Below are 21,093 nucleotides of genomic sequence, written 5' to 3'. Positions count from 1 at the left end.
GAGTTTTGGGAGATGCATATTTGGAGTCAGTAGGACCATGGCTTCAGAATGGGTGGATAGAATCTTGTGAAATTAGATGTTTAGCAGCGTTAGAGACAGAAAAGTGGTTTCCAGTCACTCATTTGATTAGTTATGCATTTTTTCCCTAATTTATCATAATTAACGCGTTCAATTCCCACCCCTAAAATTATCTTATCAGTCAAATTTGAAATATATACACTCACCTAAAGGATTATTAGAAACACTTGTTCATGCAATTATCTATTCTATTCAAGTTTATTTATAAAGCGCCAAATCACCACGAGAGTCATCTGAAGGCGCTTCACACAGTAAACATCCCAATACAGGTCAGCTCATTAACACTAGAACTCCCAGGATTAAATGCTGGCTGGCGATGACGTTGTGGAGCAAAATGGTTCAAGTGTGCTATTAATAACACTTTATGGATGTATGAACCTAATAAAATGGTAAGAAAATGTAATTTAAATCCAAATCTTGAAAAGAAGTCTCTATTGTTCGCTGGGTGACTGACACGGATCTACTCCATGGGTGGGGGCGGGGGGTCTCGGATCGTCTTCCGCGTTGCTGTCAGTCTCTGCTGCTTCGTACCGACCATTTTTCATCAGATTTCCTCTCTGCCAGAAGCAGATTAATTGCTCATGCATGTTTCACTGAGAATATTCATCTAAACGCTGTTTCAGCCACTATTTCACACGCAGAAAGAACAGAGAGGGAGGGAGCGAGCGAGCTGGAAAGTTAGTTGCTTAGCAATGGCGACGATGTCCATTATCGGTGGGAAACTTTGCCATGTAAACAATAGGGGAGACAAAGACAAAAACAGCTGTATTTATTTTTTGATGCATCATTTAATGGAAATTATAAAGCAAAAATAAAGGACACATAAAAACAGGAAAAGCCAGGACGACACGAGATCCATGTAACTAAAGCTGTTACATATCATAATATGAAAACAGTAAAAATGACTGCTTTGGGAGTTCTTGTGTTAAGCCAATCAGTAAAAAGTTTCCTACATAAGGACAGGAATACCCAAGAGAGGGGAGGAGTCCAAAACCCCACCTGACATACAGTCATACACAAACACAGTCACACACTCACTCCCTCATGCTCACACATACAACCAGAAACTTGCTAAAGTAAACGCTAGACACCCACTTGTGCTGGTCCTGGTACTGCTGCACAGAGGGTACAGCCATCCCAGGACCAGATTTTGTCCCGACCTGCTGGGGTGATTATGAGCAGGCACCCCCATCCGACGCAGAGCAAAGCAACCCACCACCCCAGACTCCATCCAGACGGCCAGCTCCCACTCCTAGCCTCCAGCCCCGGGAAGCCAAGCAAGAACAGAGGTGTGTTAAGATCCCTAGTCTCCCTTCCGGTCTGAGTATTTCACAGTCTGCTCAGTTGCTGGGATTTTCACACACAACCATTTCTAGAATTTACAAAGAATGGTGTGAAAAGGGAAAAACATCCAGTATGCAGCAGTCCTGTGCCTTGTTGATGCTAGAGGTCAGAGGAGAATGGGCCGACTGATTCAAGCTGATAGAAGAGCAACTTTGACTGAAATAACCACTCGTTACAACCGAGGAACGCAGCAAAGCATTTAAGCCACGACACGCACAACCTTGAGGAGGATGGACTACAACAGCAGAAGACCCCACCGGGTATCTCCACTACAAACAGGAAAAAGAGGCTACAGTTTGCACCAGCTCACCAACATCAGACAGACTGGAAAAATGTTTCCTGGTCTGATGAGTCTGGATTTCTGTTGAGACGTTCAAATGGTAGAGTCAGAATGAGAACATGGATCCATCATGCCTTGTTACCACTGTGCAGGCTGGTGGTGGAGGTGTCATGGTGTGGGGGATGTTTTCCTGGCACACTTTAGGCCGCTTAGTGCCAATTGGGCATGGTTTAAATGCCATGGGCTGCCTGATTGTTTCTGACCATGTCCACCCCTTCATGACACCATGTACCCATCCTCTGATGGCTACTTCCAGCAGGATAATGCACCATGTGATAAAGCTCCAATCATTTCAGACTGGTTTCTTGAACATGACGATGAGTTCACTGTACTACAACGGCCTCCACCAGATCTCAACCCGATAGAGCATCTTAGGGATGTGGTGGAACGGGAGCTTCGTGCCCTGGATGTGCATCCCTCAACTCTCCATCAACTACAAGATGCTATCCCATCAATGTGGGCCAACATTTCTAAAGAATGCTTTCAGCACCTTGTTGAATCAACGCCACGTAGAATTAAGGCAGTTCTGAAGGTGTAAGGGGGTCAAACACTATCAGTGGTGCTCCTAATAATCCTTTAGGTGAGTGTATATATATCACAATATACATCTATATACATCTTTAATACTCTGGTATTGTTTAAGTGACATTAAATGTCAGAAAGTTGTGTTTAATTATAAAGATTTATTTTCAAAAGCTGAACATGTCAAACATCAACTCGTTCACTGCCAGAGTTTCTCACAGTTTTTACTGTTTTTTTTTTAGAGTGACAGAACGTTGCGCGCTAGGATGATGTCGACGCCAAAACTACCAAAACAAAGCGGAGACTCACCTTTTACATCAGGAAGAATCCGAGCGTTTCGAGCGTTATCCGTTCTTTCATAATCCGTTGTTGAATTGTGATCGGCAGAAGCTTTTCCGGTTCGCGCCTCACTTTTCTTACAGCAGCAGCCCAAAACGATCTCCTAACACATGGATTTTCTGCTTCTTGATCATGTGACGTACGCGGATGAAGATTGGCTGTAGAGCTGAGATGTTTGTTCTCACGGTGCGGGGGCTCGTCCGACGCCCACGCAGTAAAAACATGCAAATGACGACTTTAGTCTTCATTGGCAGTGAACGGTTGGATTTAAAATGACTATTTTAGTCATCAATGGCAGTGAATGGCTTAAATTATTGTTTAGAAATAATACGATAATTATTTTAAACTAAAATCTTAAAGAATTATTGGAGAACGGAACTCAATAAAACTGGCATCAAGGTCCTCCACTCATTACACACTCGCATGTTTAGCAACAGAACACTATTGGTGTGAGAGATTCTTGGCCCAATAATATCAGAAGGAGAAACAGCTGGCTGCTACCACTTCTACTTTAGGACTAACTACTAGAGTCCCTATAAAAAAAAACACCATTTGAAATCAGACAGAAGACGTTTGGACCTAGAAAACGACGACTGGTGTAGAGCCATCTCATTTTGTTAGAGATTGCATGTTTTCTGTTCCAGCAGAAGATGAGTTACCCAAGGGGAGGGGTGAGTTTTTCATGACTGTGTTTGCTCTGAAAAACTAGCTTGTTTGCAGATTCCTTACAAGAGCTATTAGTTGTTTTAATAAGCTGCCAGAAGTGAAGCCAACATGGAACCAACAGGAATTGCAGTTCCCCTCTCATCCACTAGAGCTGGGATTCAGAAAGGAGCAAGTTCCCTTTGACTTCCATGTTAAAAACAGACATAAAAGCTCTCACCTTTCGGCGAAATTTGCCGTTTCGAGTCCAAAATGGGTCATCTGCGTGATTCGTGCAGATCCAATGAGAAAATATTCGGGAGGTGGGTGTAAACAGCGAGCCCGACTTCTACAGTTTAACCAGCTTCAATGGAGGAGTTTTAAGATGCCCCCGACCAACACCACCACTAGTTGAAAATAGTTAAACATTTATAAAAATAATCTGTTGGAGCCTGCGCGAGCCACACGAGTGCATCTCGTCTGGAGGTCTCCTGTCCTGTGTAGACCTCCTGACGGCTCTTCCCCACTTGTATAATCCGAACCTCGAACTCTTTCTAACTAATCTGTTATTAAAGCTTGAAATTATGAATAATTAGCTGTCGGTGCTAACTCTAGCATCTGGCCCTCCAACACGCTCCAGGGAAGGCCTCAGCTTTGGCATGTTGCAGCCTGGAAGGAAGGAACGTAGCATAGACACTCAACCGCTGTTTCCTGGCTAAGAGCACCCACCAGCCTCCATTAGTTTTGGTTAGCTCATCGCTACATCAGCCAGAGTTTGGTGGGTGTCATTCATCTGCCCACACTAACAGCCTTGCTCTCAGCTCCATTTTTGTATTATCTGGGAGTGACGAGACGCGTGGCTAAGATGGCAGTGGTGGGAACTGGCCACGGGACTTCAGTTCAGGTCTTCAGAAACCTCCGGGGGATGGCGTGGGGGGTTGTCCGTATCATATACGCTCGATGGATTTTACAAATGCAATTTACAAATATTTTTAATAATGAACCCCAGCTCCTGTTTTTGTTCTCTTGATCTGAGTTGTTCTGCTACCGTGGTGTTGCCTAGATGTACAAAGAGAAGCAAGGAGGAATGGTTTGGTTTAAACTTAGATTGTTATGGTTCTCACATGCATGCACCCACCTGGAAGCCAACAGGACCTTCTCTACGTGCACCTTAGCCACACACTAGACTAGGGTGTGTGAATAACAGGTGTGGGACCCCGGCCCAACCATTGGACTTGGCTGTAGGCGCAGGAAACAGAAACTGATGAGTCATTAACTGTTGTCTCTGCTTCTGTCGCCCCCAACCCCCACCCCCAGTATAAGGTTGTTGGCCCCAGAGGGAATGGAGAGGCAGTCAGCTCGCCCCCTGACTCCACCCCCACTCAGGAGAACCCCCCTTTCTGAACATGCCCCACTTTTCCTTCGTTGCCATCAACTGACTACTTCTCATGATGGAGCTTTCGTACCCCCACCCCCCTTCCTCTTTAGTCCAGACCTGCCCACCCATCAGGAGAAGGTTGAAGACTTCACTGGGCTCCCGTTCTTCTCCCTCGCTGCTGTAAGAGAGTGACTCTCAACTCCACCTCCATCTTCATTTCCTGTCAGATGTTTTTTCCAAACATGAGTCAACAGTGGTCCCTGCTTCTGGTGGAGGAGGTGGTTTCTCATGTCAGGGTAGGCCAGTTCCCATGGTAACTCTACTGGGTCTGGGTAGGGGCGGGCTGCTGTCAGAGCTTCAAGAGCTGGATGATGATTTCATGTGTACCTTCAAAACCTGCAGAGATCTCCAGTGTTGATTGTCACCAAAACACTACTGTTGATGATTTTAAACCACTTTGCAAAATGTCTTCATATATTTTACCCATATGTGCGTCTGACCTGTCATCATTACTGCTGTGTCTTGAAGATTGGACTGTGGTGAGGCTGAAGCAGTTTCAGAAGTGGGTTTTGGTCTGGAAGGAAGAGGTTTTTCATCTGAACTAAACCTCACAATCCAGTACTGGTTCTGTTGGACAAACCTGACCCGAGACGTGCTACTGTGGGAATGTCGACTCTTCCTCCGGCCTTACTCACTTCAGACGTCTCACCTGTTGTGATTCACACCAAACCTTTCAGACTAAATCACTAGTGCCACCTCACACTCAAACACAGCTTCACTATTACACCATTGCTGCTGACACTTATCTATACGTATGATAGGACTTTGGTTGTCTGTTATTTTCAAATATGAAAAGTTTTATTAGTAATTTTTCTAAGCTGGTGGGGGGGGGGGGGGGGGGATTCTGTCTTGGATGTGCAGCAACATTAAACCACCGATCTGACCAGGTTTTCCTGAGGCTTGCTGGACGTTTCCTGTAGCTAAACACACTTTTTTACACGTTAATTCAACTTTGTGGTGATTCGCTAACTCTCCTCAGAGAAACTCCCAGCAAGAGATGTCGGATCAAATTCTGCAGTTTAATCTCAACTTCAGTATCTTCTTCTGTTTTTCTGTTTGTGGATAAGTTGTTACAGTTGGAGTATTTTATTATCTTAGTCTGTTAGCTTCTTCCTAATCTCAGATTGTCTTTTTGTACAAAACAATGAGCAAATGTATGTTCATAACTGGGTTCCTAAAGGACTGGGCATTTTTACACGGTGGTCAAATTCTCATGTAGCTGCTGATTTGTTAAGAACATCTCAAAATGATTAAGTTTAAAAGCTGAATGGTTTTTAATGAACCTTTCCTGCAGAGCTGCTGTTGTTTTTGTTTTGTTTTTTGTGCCAATGGGAGGAGCAGCATGTGACTAACCTGGTTTGCGTTTGAGCTTATTTACATTAATAGGATCATAGTGGAAGGATTCACGGGGAATTAAGGACTTTTGATTTTTTTGTTTATGTATTGGTATCAATAAATCATTCCTTCAAATGAAAGTCTGGGTATGCATTTCTCATCTAGGCTCCTTTTTGATTTTACACTTGGGAGTCAATAAGTGACTTTAAAGCTTGTGGTCAATTATTTAGTTATATCCCAGATTTTAAAGAAAAAGTTTTTCATTAGAAAAGTTGAATAATTTTTTGAATTAATTTTTTTTTTTAATTTAACATTTCGTAACCCGAATATTCAGTATTTATATATTTGATGTGACAGAGCCATTCTGGCCCTCCCACCATCTCGTAGAGCAGGCCTACTTGAATGGCGGCCCACGGGCCCTACCCAGCTTGCCCACATCACCCTATCCCACAACCACCAACAGAAAATCAGTTGAGAAACAGTATTTGCATGCGAGTTTGTAAATTCCCACACTGATATTGCACTTGAACACAACACCATTTTAGCAATCACAGACTTATATACGTAGATGCCTTGTGGACTGGCGCTGTCTATTGGAGCTGCCGTAGTGTGGCGTCTACATACAGGGAGCAGGGCTGTGCAGAGACCTTTGAAGGGGCGGGTGCTCAAATTTAAAAAGGGGCACACCGAATAATATTTTCAAACACCATGACATAACCACAGTATACCCGGCTGAATAACAAATCACATTTATTAGAAATTCAATTTGGAAGCAAATCATTATATACACCCTTACCACACAAGGACAATGTAAAGCAAAAGTAACTTGTTTTGGTAAATGGTCTGTATTTGTATAATGCCTTCTTAGGGTTCTACAACCCCCCAAGGCACATTACAACACAGTCAGTCATTCACACACACACACACATTAACACACTGATGGTGATGAGCTATGATGTAGCCATAGCTACTCTGGAGCGCACTGACAGAGGTGAAGCTGCTGAGCACAGGCGCCACCAGCCCCTCCGACCACCACCAGCAGGCAAAGCAGGTTAAGTGTCTTGCCCAAGGACACAACAGCATCAATCTCTGATTGAAGTCAGGATCAAACCTGCAACCTTCTTATTACTGGACAACCTGCTCCACCTCCTGATCTATTGCTGTCCTATGTTACCTGATGATGGGGTACAGTGTAGCTGTTGCAGGGTCGCTCCTCTTGCTGCTGCTGATGATGCTGGAGGGCAAGGCTGTGTTGATCTCAGACTGTAGGTAGTAAAACAAACAGAGGAGAAATGTTAGTCAATTAAAAAATTAATGTAAGATAATTAAAAAATGGCAAAAATTGGTGAAAACTCTTAGAACTGTAAGACAGAAATATCTGAGACAACACCTGTGGTGAATAAATGGAAATCTAAACATTAGTGGATAATAGAGGAGTTTATGTCAGAGATCAGAATGTGACAGAAATATAAACAGAAAGAGGTGTGTGTGTGTGTGTGTCTTCAATCTCCTCATGTGATCTATCACTCTCCACTTGCTGTCCATCTGAGGACAAGGCAACATCAGCTATTGTATGAATGGATTATGTAGTTATTCACATTTAACAGGTCTTGCACCTAATCCATGATCAAGTAGCTAACCAAAAACATTTTCTGGCATCAAAACATTGCAGTTGTGTATATTATATATATTGTGTTGTGTATATTTTGGGGCAGCAGTAGCTCAGGTGGTAGAGCGGGTTGCCTCATGATCGGAGGGTCATGGGTTCGATTCCAGCTCCCACCAGGGGCATCCTGCTGTTGTGTCCTTGGGCAAGACACTTCACCCAACTTGCCTGTGTTAGTGGTGGTCAGAGGGGCCGACGGCGCCAAATGGCAGCCTCGCCTCTGTCAGACCTCCCCAGGGCGGCTGTGGCTACAAGTAGCTTACCATCACTTGCAGTGTGTGAATGTGAGAGTGTGTGAAAGCGTCTTTGGGTGTCTAGAAAAGCGCTATATAAGTTCAATGCATTATTATTATTATTATTATTGTTTCTACACTTGTTGCTGTGATGCAACTTACCTGTACTCTGTTTTTATCCAGCTGGTGAGGGACCCACTGCCTTTAGCTGCCTCACGTAGCTCTTTCTGTTGCTGCTTCAGCCTCCTCTCCTTACGAAGCATGTCTGTACAATGATATATCAGAATTAATTTACAAATATGTTTTCATGCATATAAAACTCATGCATACACATTCTGGGACATTTCATTCCTTTTCCAGAAAACTAACTGTATATAATTTGGCTACAAATTTGCTTCATGATGCTGATCCAGAATATTTCCATAATATTTTAATCATAGTGCTTTAGTAATTATAAAAAAAATAAAGAATAAAACAATGTTTGTGCTTTCATCCAGTTTTACTATCTACTTTGTGCAAAACAGAGAACTGTACAGATAAAATAATTTTGCTGTGAAAACAGTTTTTTTTAAAGTACATCTTTAAAACAATATGTTTTTTAATACAATGCATTCACAAAGAGAGCAAATATAAACTCCAACATTTTGAGAACATGCATAGTATATTAGTGAACTATAAAACCCACCAGAAGGGCTGAGAAACCTTCAAATCTAAAACAAAACTACGTTCCCTAAAACGCTGGACCGAATTTACAGACAAGGACTGAATATTTAGTAACACAAAACTTGTGACGGATGTTACCTTTAGTATTTTTCTTATTTCCTTTCACAAAAGTTAGCTAAATTTTAAATTGTTCAAGTTTTATCAGTCTGCGAACCAGGAAGTGATTCTGTAAACAAGAAGCAGGGCTGTCACGTGACACCCCAGTCACGTGACAAGCAGTGGCGCTAGGAATGCAACTTTGCGGTACCTAGTTAACAACAACGACATTTTATTGGCAAATTCCCAATATTTAAGATTGAAAAAATATTTTCGTACAAGTACTTATGTACAGAATGTTTTTGGTTAATCCTAAAGCTACTGAGGTTCAGAGTCGGTGCCCAGCCACAGACACACACCCAGCTAGCAATATATCACACACACACACCTAGTGCCACAAAACAACTTAATAATGTACAAAATAATCTAATAACTGTGTATAGTAGTGTGCATCCTACTTACCGGTGTTAGTCCGTTTCTCCCATTCAATATGTATGTCCTAAACGTGAAGGAAACGTGGGAGCTCGCAGCTTGTTGTGACCGGCTGTGCGCTCTGGCGCGAGGAAGAGACGGTATAGTCACGTGACTCACGCCAGCTATATAACTTTATTAAAAAGAAATTTTATTAATGATTATTTTTGTTATAGTTGAGGGGGCACAAATAGAAAATTCTTTTAAAAATTAAAAAATATATATATATATATTAAAAAAAATCATTAAACCTCAAAAAGGGCACATGGGACAAAAGGGGCAGGGTCTCAAGCACCCCCACCCCCCTCTGCAAATGCCTGCAGCCACTGCTGTACCACATACCAGGAAATGACTCATACAGCTAGCACCAAGCCTAGATTAATATGGGTTATAGGTTCTGATGTTTGTTGATAAATATCTCAAAGTTTTAAATCTGCATCCTATCAAGTTCTGATTCTTGGTCCTCTGTCAGTTTCCACAGCCGCTATTTAACACTTGTCGGTTCCTCCTCATGGCTCAGAAGCTTCCTCGGCCTTGATTTTCTGTTGCAGGATGGATAAAAAGGAATCTCAGCACTCAGGGCTTCATGTTTCCCAACAAGTAGAGTTAAATGTAGCCAGATGCTGTATGAACTCCAGCAAGCAGGCAGGATGCTGCAGCTGATGTTACTCACTGTGCAGCAGGGTCAAACACACACACACACACACACATTTGAGAAGTGGGAAAATTGATCCCAAGCGGTTTGTTACAAAACTTCACATAAAATGCATCGCTTCCTCTCGGTCTTCTTCACATGCAGATGTTTCTGCTAATTCAGTCTGTTCAGTATCCCGTGACTACCTTTTTCTTTTTCATTCACATTTTTTGTCCTATTTTATTCTTTTTTTCCCACCATTTTTATAAACATTTTTTGTTTTACTTGATCTCGCCTAGCACCTCTCTATTAGGTTGTTCCTTCTTCCATTTGGCTGAACTCGGCTACAGCAGAGGCTGAATCACAGTAGAAACCACACACACCCCACATCCATACCAGAACATGGCAGAGCACCGCAGCTTTGCTGCCGTCTTCATGCAGGCTACTGAAATCAAACACATCTATGGTGCAGACTGACTCATCAGTGACTGGATGCTGTGCTGCCTAGCAACCACACACCCAATGAAACAAATGGAAACCATCATCTGGATGCACCCGTTTATTCATCAAAGGTAAGTTTTCACTTGACTGTACATGTTCCATTTAATACACCGAGGTATTTTGCGTAAGTGTACATACATTACATGAGAAGTGTACAGCTTACAAATTAATGAAACACATAAAAAAGAATTTTTTTTTTACTTGTTTGTTTTAAATGTGCATCTGCAGCTCGGCAATACAAAACCAACGCCCGTCAAGCCTCGAGTCCACAAATGTCTCGGGCTCCGACGGAGGTGCAGCGCCCTCCGGTGGATTCTCGCATAAGGTTTTCACTGTAGCGACCTGTGGAGGGACCTGAACAGTACCCTCTTGGGTTTAAACACACACTGTTAAATAAACCATGTCCACCAGCCTTGTCAAGCGTTTACCTGACCACCATTGTAAACCTCCAGGAGTCAGAGAGCACGGCTCCTATCGTATGTGCGACATATCTTCTAAGTGAGGCGTCTTCATGCAGCCCGTGCACAGCTGATCCATCCACAGTGGGGCTTCGTGCTGCAGCGGGGTGCGGCGGGGGTAGAAGGTGTACGACAGGTCGTAGTTCAACAGGCAGCTCAGCGAGGCCATGTAGATGTCCGAGAACCGACTCAGGCGCCTGGAGAAGTACGTGGGGTTATGGCAGGTTCTGAAGATGCTGCCAAACTGGGGGTTGAACAGGTTCTTGGTCATCACCCTAAAAACAAACAAAGGTGTTGACAGTAAAAATAATATCACGTTCAGATTTCTTTGGAGCATTAATAGAAATAAAAGCAAACAATTAGCATGTTAAACATCTATTCTTCTACCCCAGCACACCGTATTTATCCACACACAGTCCAGAATAAGCACAGAAATGTGTGTGTCACATAAAGTACACCACTGGGTTTACTGGGAGCCACTGAGGACTGAACTAGGACTCACCGCAGCTCTTCTCTTTCTTTCTGCCACTCATCAAACACCTTTTTGGACCGTGGGTCTCGGTGTACCTAACGTAATAAAACAAGGTCAGTCACATGTAGATCGAACTAGTTAGGCACGTTAATGGTTAGTTACTGGTTTGATAATGAAGAACACATGATGTTGTTTGCGGGTCTGGGAAATGTGGCATGTGATGCTTTTTTTACTCCGCGGCACATGACCCAATCACGAGTTAGACGGGGGTTTGTGTCGGTGTGGAGGAAAGGTCACCGGTGTCAAGAACAGGTAATCCATGACTTTGTGTCTGTCTGCACAGCTGCTCTGGTCTGACTTCACTCCACATTCCCGTCTCCCTCTGCAGCTGTCACGCAGAGCTAGTGACACGCCTGCAGAAGGAAACGTGCAGGACGTGCGTTGTAACCCAGCACGACTCTGGGGTTTAACTAGCGGGGGCAGCAGCAGCTCAGGAGGTGGAGCGGGTTGTCCAGTAATCAGAAGGTTGCAGGTTCGATCCCGGCTCCGACCAGAGAATGCTGCTGTTGTGTCCTTGGGCAAGACACTTAACCCACCGTGCCTGCTGGTGGTGGTCGGAGGGACCGGTGGCGCCTGTGCTCGGCAGCCTCGCCTCTGTCGGTGCGCCCCAGGGCAGCTGTGGCTACATCGTAGCTCATCCACATCAGTGTGTGAATGGATGAATGACTGATTGTGAAGCGCCTTGGGGGGCTGTAGAACCTTAAGAAGGCGCTACACAACTACAGACCATTTAACAGATCTGAGCTAGCACTTCAGCTGTTTCACGCGTTCCCTTTGAAAGCTCGCTGTAGTTACTGGTCCAGACCCTTACGCTGACGTGGGCCTGGCACCAAACCCAACAGGTTGGGATGAAAAAGCTATCAGAACGTTGTGATGTTGACATTTCAAACCCAATCGGACACGGGAGGTTCTGTGTCATTACGTATTTTAGGTTATTGTGTCTCCTTCCTCCTCCTTTGAAAAGCAGCTGTTCAGGCTTCATCGCCACCCTCTCCTTATTCTGATCCTTCTACCAACTCCGCTTTTCCCAGGATCCACTCATTTCCTCCTCCTCATTCATTTTCTCATTTTTATGATGTTTATTTTTTTATATCTTTTTATATTTAACATTTCTGTTCTAGTGAAGCACCTCGTGACTCTAGTCTTGAGAGGCGCTATACGAAAGATCGTTTTCTTCCTTCCGTTCTAAAAACAATGAAAGAAACTTGAGGGATAACTAGGATGTGTTTTCTCGTTATTTTAACGCTTTGCTAAAGATGGTTTCTTTTTTTTCTTCTTATTCTCATTTTTTCCTGAAAAGTATCGGATCGGGACTCGGTATCTGCAGGTGATCTAAATCGCATGACTCCGAATCGAATCGGGAGCTAAATCTCTAGCGGCAGCACGGATGGAAGCCCTCACCTGAAGGCGCTCCATCAGGCCGGTTAAAGCCTGCAGCCAGGTGAGGGTCACCGCGTACTGGTGAGCGCTCACCACCTTGGTCTCATGATCCAGCTCGGGGACGATGGCTGCCGTTCTCCAGCCGTGTCGCAGCATCAGGTCCTGAAGCAAAAAAGAAAAACAGGTTGCATAAAAACAGATTTTTAGGAAGAAACTGACGAATCCGGTGTGGCGATGCTGCAACACGTTTTCCTCGCCTTGCTGGGGTTTTTATGCTTGTAGCATAATGCTAACATGCTAATACCCGGGTTATCACATGGGGTCCCATCACTGTGATCGTTAAAGGAATAACTGACACAGAACTGAAGACTACTGAATAAAACCAGTATTCCCAGCATGGTTTATGGTTCTGTGGGTATAAAAGATGACTTGAGGTGTATGTTTTTTATAGTTATGAAATTTGTTTACTTTTTCCGCTTTCCTCGCAACTAAAAGGCAGGAACATGATCTGGGTCACTCCAGAGTTTGGTCCGGACACAGACTTTTATCAAAGCAAGTCGGTGGCGATGACATCACCAAACTCTGATACTTACAGCCAAATCGCTGTAAAGATGATCTCCAAAGTAGAGAACCTTTGATCCCCTCCAGCCCGTCAGCCTCAGGAAGTCAAACAAGTTCCCCTAAAACACAAAACACAGCCGATCCAACCAGATGCACCTAACACACACAGCTGCAGACACAAGTAGGACCCGTTGGCTAACCTGTTTGTAAATCTGTCCCTTGTCCAGGCTGTTGATCTTCTCCCACTGAAGGTCTCCGTTTCCATCCAAGCGCCTAAAAGGTCTACAGCAGTAACGAGTGTGAGAACATTGCTGAGGTCATGCTCTGAATCCTGGATGGCTCACTTCTGAGTCAGCAACAGTCACTCACTTAATACAATCGGTGAAAAAGTGCGGCTTGTCTGCCTGCACGATTACGACGTCGAAGAAGTCTCTCCAGTTTTGCCCCACCATGTGCGTCATCCCTTTATCCCTGCAGAAGCAGCACAGAGTAAGGCAGCTGGCAGAGGTTACGAGTCAGAGTGAACGCAGCTCACACTTACACGAAGCTGAAGGGGCTGTTGGTGATGAGGAAAAGCTTCTTTCCATGACCGACCAGTCGATGCAGAACAGAATCCGTCTCTTTGGCCCTCAGGATGAACTTGTCTGCAAAAACCAGGAAAACGGCTCGCTTTAGCAACGTGCATCTGTTCATGTTCCCCAGCACGAGGGAACAGAATGAAACAGGCTTCTCACCAAGATCCTGCATGACCCACTTGTACATGAAGCCCTTCAGGTGAACCATGCCGATGGCTTCCTGGATGAAAAAACATTTTCAGAAACAAGTCGTTTCATCCTCGTTTACAGAAAAAACTGTTTTAACCCTTTGGTGCATAATGGTCACTACAGTGGACGGGTACAGTGATCCCTCGCTGCTTCGCGGTTCGTTTATCACGGATTCACGACTTCGCGGATTTTTTCTTTGGAGCCTTATTCAAGGGAAATTCGCCGATTCGCGATATTTTTCTATGCGAAATATCAAGAAATTCCTGTTTTTTTCATCAATTTCATCATAAAATGCACTTTTTGTAATAAAACTATCAAAAAAAAAAACAAGTAAAAATACAGTACTATGTAAAGGGAGGGTTTTAAAAGTCTGAATACTGAATACGTACCTGTTAAATAAATACTGTAAATATGGTGTCCCTACTTCGCGGATTTTCACCTATCGCGGCCAGGTCTGGAACGCATCTACCGCGATAAACGAGGGATCACTGTACTCAAAATTGTTATTTATTTATTTTTTGCTATTAAGCACAGCTGTTGAAGACTTTATTGCATGTCAGCCCCTCCATTTGGACTTCAGTAAGGCAAGCCAACATATCATGCTCAGAACGCACGCTGTCCACTGAGGTGGACGTGCAATAAATTATTTGTAAATTATAAAATTTTACAAAAAATATTTGTAGAAAATTTGTTTCATTCACACCTAAAGATGAATGAAAAAAATTGTTAAAAATAAATCATGGTTGAAGATTTCATAATTCATGCATCGAAGGGTTAAACCAAAATGAGCTTTTACAGTGCAGACTGTTCCCTGGACTGGAAGCTTTAAAGCTGTGGAAAAGGAGGCGGAGCAGCCCCCGTTCTTGGCTCCTGACCTGACTAAAGGGTCCAATGCAAACATTGCCTCGGCTCAGCAGATTCCTGAGTCTCCAGCTGAGGGATCCCCCCCCCCCCCCCCCCCACACACACACACCCCCCGAGGCCAGAACAGAGCCACAGCTAGAAGAGGAAAAACTCACAGACACATCTTTGAAAAGGTGAACTGGATCGTAGTCGATGTCGTTGGTGTTGAAAAAGTCGTTGGCCACAGCCAGGAGGGTCATCTCAGGGATGGAGAAAATATCCATGAACTGCTTCACCTTTGGCCCCTGAGAGCAAATGACTGTGAGGTTATAAAGCCTCTCTTATGAGTTTATCATCAGGACATGAAAACAAGTTAACTCCAGTTTTAGCCAAAATAATAATCCACCGGCGTTACAGGCAGCAGTCTTAAAGAGCAAACTGCAGGTAACATTTTTTTCTAATTCATATAAAATGCTGTCCAGAAAATCCTATTTGAAATGTTTATTGTGGATATTTAGTTTTAAAATACATAACAGCAGTTTTCTAGTAAAAAGTGGCCTTTCTCAGCAGAGCTTCTAAAAAGGCTCTTGTTTCTAAGTCTGAACCTCCGACGTAACCAAAGGGAGTCAGAAGCTCGGTGCCTCAGCTCAGTGTGGAGAGTGGCTAGTTTTAGGGTAGAGAGGTCATGTGATCCAGTTAAGCCGGGCGTACACTGTGCGACTTTTTCACTCGTAGCACTCAGCTTCAGCTCAAACTGTACGACTTCCTCGCAGAGCAGATCTCACGAGCCAGGCGTTCACGCTGTACGTCTGGTAGCAACACGTCGGACCCAAAAACATGCTAAAAATAGCAGTTTTTACTCAACACGTCAGACTTTCTTGTCTTGTTTTGCCTGTTGTCCTTCGGGAGCGCTGCAGGAGGACACACAGGGATTTATGGGGGTTGGATGAGGAAAACGAAATGAAGAAAGTAAATCTGTGTTTTGTGATCAGTTTAATTTGACACGAACACGACAAACACGCTTTCTTGACGATCTTTGTGAGTAAAAAAACGTGTAGAAATTAAAACTAACAACGTGTGTTATTAGGGAAATAGCGAGCGGTGTTGATGCAGGATTGTGCATGCGCCGTGAGCGGTTCTGGTACATTTTGGCTCGCAGCGCCGCTTCAACAGTGCGATACCCTCACAAGGGACGAGCGAAATATTAAACACGCCAGAAGTCCGTGCGACCTCACGATTGCTGATCGGTAGCTGGTCACGTGGTGTTAATCGCCTCTCGTAACCCCCTGTACACTACACCACGCTCGGCGCAAAACTCGCCCCGATCTTGTAGATTCTCGCACGAGTGGAAAATCGGCTCAAAAAAGTGAAAAAGTCGCACAGTGTACGCCCGGCTTCAGTGTGTGTGTGTGTTTACTAGTGTTGGGTTGTGTGCATGTTGATAACCTAGTGTGTGTGAAGGCTGTACCAACTCCAGCCTGTCTGGACATCGAGTTCACGGGTTTCCAGATCAGAGGAACAACGCCTCTGTCTCCGTGCCTGAGGGCGTTTCTGCAGCTGAAAAGACGGACTTCTGTAGTCCACATCGGTCGGAACCGGAACAGGGAGGTCCGCGCTGGGCTCCGGAGACCCGCCATGGTGGGGTTTAAAAAATTAAATGTGGATTTCTGGAACTCAGATCACCGTCAGAACCAGGTCAGAACCGACCACCAGAAGAGGCTCGCGCCTCAGCGGGCCAGTAGAGCTGGTTTGCTGAACTGGATCAGAACCGCCGCGGGCCTCCAGCTGAAGATAATGCACAGCTTCTAAAATCACCAGCTGGACTGGCTCACTGGTGTCTGGGTCGGATCCAGCTCACAGAAGCCCGCATGAGCTCCAGAACCGGAAGCTCTCCCTCTCTCTAAGCGCTAAACTAGGTTAGGTGAACGGATAACGAGTATGAGACAGCTGACAGATGCTCATTAGTATTAATATTATATTAACTGACCGACACTACTTTAATTGTCTGGTACACGATAGTAATCTGTACTATATTGTGATGCTAGCACACGAGCTTAAGCTAGCATCGTGAACTCACAAGCTGCCCCCCTTCCCGCTTCTCCTCACATCGCAGCACAATCCCTCTGCTTTGGCCGATGGTTTCTCCCTCTGGTTTGTCTCTGCTCTCTGGGGCGAGCAGCAAACTCATAACTTTATGGTTTTGGTCCATCAGAAGTAGAATTATTAACATTTAAAGGTTCCTGTGTGTCAGAGCCGCATTAGAATCCATATTTTTCTCTGGATTAAGCTAACAGGACTCCCTCAGCTGACGTCACGTGTTTTAGCAAAAACATAAATAAAACATTTCTCACAAAAATGACTCTAAAAGCCTAAATAATTCATGTATGTGTAAAACAATGCATAAAAATGAGTTTCTACTATGTTTCTCTAAACACTGGTTCATGGGAGTCTCTAACCTGCAACTTACTCTTTAACATTGCTCCTGATCAGAAGCACCAGTTTATCGTTCACGATGGAAGGAAATGTAAAGTCTTAGTTCAGAACACAGCGTTCCCTGGATTGGCCCTGTGAGACCGGGAAGGTGCGTTCCAGTTCATGACAAACACAATCCCACACATCGTGGTCTGGTCTTATGCAACGCTGCATCCTGGCAAATCCCAACATTTTCAAGCATTTGAGGACAGCCGCAGATTACACCCTGAACGTGTTAGGGAGTGGCCACAGCAGATTATTATTGTTTTGTAGAGTCTGCAGCGCTTCAGAGCTTTTGCCTCTGCAGCAAACCAAACTCAGCTCCCAGGGATTCACAGCAGGCAGCTCTCAGGCGTGAAGGTTATTTCATCCCCATTCGTCTATCAATGCAGCAGAGGCCGTATTAGAGTAGGGAGCACGCTCCTCACCTTTCCATAGAAGCCGCTGTCCTGCTGGAGGGGGACGTGGAAGGTGCCCCCATACAGCTGAAGGACCTCCTCGTCAGGAACTGGACTCAGACCCCTGCATGCAGCAACAATTAGCTCCAAACTCATCCCAAAGCTCCATCCAATCATGTGTTTGCCTTCAGAGGCAGAGATCTTATTGCTCCTACCGGTACACTGTTCCTGGCTCAATGTAATGAAAGGCATCGATTTTCATCAAGAGACCCTGAAGGAGGGGGGGGGGGGGTCTTTGGTTAGTATAAAAAATGATCATAAAAATAATTTGGACAATTTCTGAATTATAAAAAGCTAAAATGTACCTTTTGGATGTCGTAGTGAAGACCCCGCACCGCGAAGTTGGGGATGTAGTCGTATTTACCGATGTCTTTGGGGTACTGGGAAGTCCGACGACAGTCATGAATCAGCACGGAGACAAAAGCTGCTCTGTAACGTATTTTGTGTCGTTTACGTGAGACGCACCTTAAAATGCTCGACCAGGAAGCTCCTGGCTGTGTTGTAGATCAGCGTGTTGAGAGTGCTGGAGTACTGAGCCAGAGTGTAGTCGTAGTCGAAGCCATAGATGTCCACCTCGGACAGGTTGACCTCGTTGTTGGCGTAGATGACCGTGGAGTTGAGGCTTTTACACGCCCCTGGTGGGATCAGGTCTGACCCAGGAGGGATGGAAGAGAAACCATGACTCAGCTTTAAATAGAACATATCAGGAAGACGTAGATGACTCAGAGGGAACAGAAAAGCGCTCGCTCGGTAATTATGCGGGGATAAGAGTGTTTGCAGTCTGGGCTGAGTTTGCACTTCTGCGTGCATGCTGCTGTCTTGTTCCAGCGGGCTCTGCAGGCTCAGCGGAGGTTGGGCAACAACAGGTTCTCATGTGTCAACTGACTGTTGACCAAATCGAGTCAGTCTTAAAGGAACATTTTGTGTGCTGAAGACTGTGTTCAAACGCAGAGCGGCGTGGCGGCACGGCACTTCCTGTAGGACAGGTTCTTTTTTCACAAGTACAACACACACACCCAGCTGTTTACCTTTCCTCCAGACCGGTGCCAGACAGCAGGCTGCTGATCTACATGGGAAAGTGACCTATGACCTCTATCCTGAGTCAGCTGAATGGACCCTGCAGCTGGGCAGCAGACTTGCCTCCAGCAACCCTCTGGCTGGCTGCCCTCCAGTCTGCTCTCACACAAAGTCGGGTTTTCCCTCAGACTCCAGGGAGGAGTGCGTGTCCAGCTTTTATGTTGGGAATTTGCAGGAGTTGGTTACTGGGAGGAATCTCTTCTTTAACGTTTGTAACAAAAGCACAAGAACACACCCTGACGCACCACCCAGTGGTGCAGCATGGGGGGTTCACTGGAATTCGGTGAAGTGTGCAACCTCCAACAGTCACGTTTCTCAAGCAAACTAACGCACTTCCCACAAATATTAATATTTTATAGAAAGTGATGAAATATCACGTGTCCGTCCTGATCTGGAACCAGCAGCTTCCACGCCATGCTGTTGGGGTTGGTTTTGTTTTTACCCCGCAGAGGTGCTGACAGCAGGGGCAAGGCTAATAGCGCATGTTTTTGCATGCTTTACCCTGTAATTTGACGCACTTTTTGAGCTAAAACACAACCAGCAGCACGATGCTACCATAACAAGCGCAGCTGGGCCGTGTGTGCTTCAGGCTGCCTCGTTAAAAACAGCTCTGTTGTTGTTGTTGTTGAGCAAACGTACGGTAATAAATCAGCTTTAGGGACCCGAGCCCCAACACCACGCGCACGAACGTCACGTCCCTGCGGCCACCAGATAAACGTGATGACGTGGGTGGGTTTTTAGGGAGGGGGGCGAAGACAAAGGGGGCCCGTGCTCACCGTAAACAAGCCGCTTCATGTCGTTGTATCGCGTCCACAGATAGGACGTCTGGTCCATCGGCGCGGCGTTGGAGGTGAACGAGCGCCTCCTGACTCCCGTGCCCCCCGGGGCCCCCACCGCCTCCTTCAGCCGCTTCTTGTCCGCAGACGGGCTCTTGTGTGGGGGCTCTCCCTCGCCACTTTGCCCTGGCGCGTCGCTTTTGTCCCCCTGCTCGGCCGCTCCCAGCGCCCTGCACGTGCTGGAGAATCGGTTCGCCCTCGGGGACCGTCCCAGAGGAGGGGTGCGGTTGCCCCTGGCCCACAAGGTGCGGGACAGCGCGGTTCCCGCAGTTTTCAGAGCCATGTTTGATTGCCTGAACACGCTACTGGTGTAGCTTGCTGCTTCTGCACAGCTCCGACCAAACCACCCAAAACACCTCCTCGGTGGCCACGCCCCTTAGGGGAGGGGCGGGGTTATCGCTGACATCACTGTTTACCTCTTGGCTCTGTATCGTTCAGCCGAGGAAGCTGCTTTGTTTACATTTCGTAACACGTTCAGGAAATCCACGTTCAGCCCGGGTTTCAGTGCAGAATCACCACATCTGACCCCAAACCACCTTCTGCCAAACGGCGACCTGCGTCAGCGTGTCTGATGATGAGCTGACGTCACGTTTGCTCTCAGCATTTACAATCACAATCAAACTTTATTTCAGACAAGGGATATGTCCATAACAAGAATAAAATAAAAATAAGATAAAAATACAAACACATTAGCCTCGTTAGGGTAATTTTTGTACTTTAGCTACTTTTGCATACGTTGCTCTTGGACGTTAACACTAAAAAGTGTGAGATTTGCAAAGAGAAGAACCGAATCTGTAAGATAAATGCAGCTCAGAATAAATAAACAGACCCTTTTTTTCTGAGGGGACATTTGTGGATGCTCACCGGGTCGCGGTGTGCTCCTCCGGGTGTGAGCAACATCACCCAGACAGAAACATCAGAGGAACTCTGACTTTGCCAACAGATGCTGCATAAAAAAACACAACCAAAAGGCTTACTGAGCTGAAACCGAAGCACAAATCACCTTAAAACAAAAGATGCGCTTTTAATGAGAGCAATACATTCGTAAAGAATAGTTCACAATCATGCATGTAGTCATCAACGTTTAACAACACCTTGGAAAAGTTGGGAAGAACCGTGGATCTGGAAAACCAAGAAATTGAGCAACAATTCAGTTTTTTAGCATTTTTATTTTTAGTTCTTCACTCAGAATGTGGTCGGTGCTTAAACGGGTGACAGGACTTCAGGCACTTCGCTGGTTTCATTCCAAACATAGCTCGGCATCGTTTTCTCAAAACTGTTCTACTCTCTTCTTTAAAAAACAGACATTGGTCTAGTTCTAGGCTAACAAACTGTGTCCCTGAACTCAGATCTTCTACGATGGCGCATCAGTACTATTAAAACACGCTTAAAGAGCCCGAAGAGCAAACG

The 21,093-nt window shown here is 45.2% G+C and overlaps 3 protein-coding genes across 12 annotated transcripts in view; 1 reads left to right on the top strand and 2 right to left on the bottom strand.

Moving 5' to 3' along the window:
* The window catches only part of tpd52l2b (tpd52 like 2b), a 31,925-nt gene extending 26,413 nt beyond the window's left edge, over positions 1–5,512 (top strand). For 7 of the 9 annotated variants that reach the window (XM_015967306.3, XM_015967311.3, XM_015967305.3 and 4 more), the window contains one exon: positions 4,583–4,902. In XM_015967306.3, the coding sequence (XP_015822792.1) occupies positions 4,583–4,669 (87 nt within the window). In that variant the 3' untranslated portion in view covers positions 4,670–4,902. Of the gene's footprint in view, positions 1–4,582; positions 4,903–5,171 lie in introns of those variants that run through there. The other 2 variants (XM_015967312.3, XM_015967308.3) reach the window with 2 other exon arrangements.
* The window catches only part of LOC107390532 (histone-lysine N-methyltransferase SUV39H1), a 58,841-nt gene extending 49,556 nt beyond the window's left edge, over positions 1–9,285 (bottom strand). The window contains exons 1-3 of one of the 2 annotated variants that reach the window (XM_054745633.2): positions 9,159–9,285; positions 8,100–8,202; positions 7,213–7,301 (exon numbers count right to left, since the gene is read on the bottom strand). In XM_054745633.2, coding sequence (XP_054601608.1) covers positions 7,213–7,301; positions 8,100–8,200 — 190 coding nt within the window. In that variant the 5' untranslated portion in view covers positions 8,201–8,202; positions 9,159–9,285. Of the gene's footprint in view, positions 1–7,212; positions 7,302–8,099; positions 8,203–8,738; positions 8,855–9,158 lie in introns of those variants that run through there. The other variant, XM_054745634.2, reaches the window with a different exon arrangement.
* A 1,060-nt stretch (positions 9,286–10,345) lies between these two features.
* nt5dc2 (5'-nucleotidase domain containing 2) lies at positions 10,346–20,050 on the bottom strand. Its single transcript, XM_015967301.3, has 14 exons — positions 19,624–20,050; positions 18,236–18,420; positions 18,076–18,150; positions 17,926–17,981; positions 17,741–17,834; positions 15,017–15,145; positions 13,968–14,028; positions 13,775–13,877; positions 13,603–13,704; positions 13,434–13,515; positions 13,266–13,352; positions 12,694–12,834; positions 11,263–11,327; positions 10,346–11,035 (listed from the first exon to the last, which is right to left on the bottom strand). The coding sequence occupies exons 1-14, from the start codon at positions 19,964–19,966 to the stop codon at positions 10,774–10,776; spliced, it is 1,785 nt and encodes a 594-aa protein (XP_015822787.1). The 5' UTR covers positions 19,967–20,050; the 3' UTR covers positions 10,346–10,773.
* Positions 20,051–21,093: the final 1,043 nt, after the last annotated feature.

Source organism: Nothobranchius furzeri, chromosome 15 (genome assembly GCF_043380555.1).
Source record: "Nothobranchius furzeri strain GRZ-AD chromosome 15, NfurGRZ-RIMD1, whole genome shotgun sequence".
NCBI lineage: Eukaryota > Metazoa > Chordata > Actinopteri > Cyprinodontiformes > Nothobranchiidae > Nothobranchius > Nothobranchius furzeri.
Note: the sequence above shows the minus strand (reverse complement) of the source record. Positions and strands in the feature narration are given on the sequence as shown.

Bases quoted from the DNA above. Each gene is read 5' to 3' on its own strand.
- nt5dc2 (XM_015967301.3), bottom strand. From the start codon at position 19,966: ATGGCTCTGAAAACTGCGGGAACCGCGCTGTCCCGCACCTTGTGGGCC. The intron at 13,705-13,774 runs GTAAGTGTGAGC...CTGCTTCTGCAG, and splicing joins AACAGCCCCTTCAGCTTCGT to GGATAAAGGGATGACGCACA. The intron at 11,328-12,693 runs GTGAGGGCTTCC...TTATTACGTTAG, and splicing joins GCCTGATGGAGCGCCTTCAG to GTACACCGAGACCCACGGTC.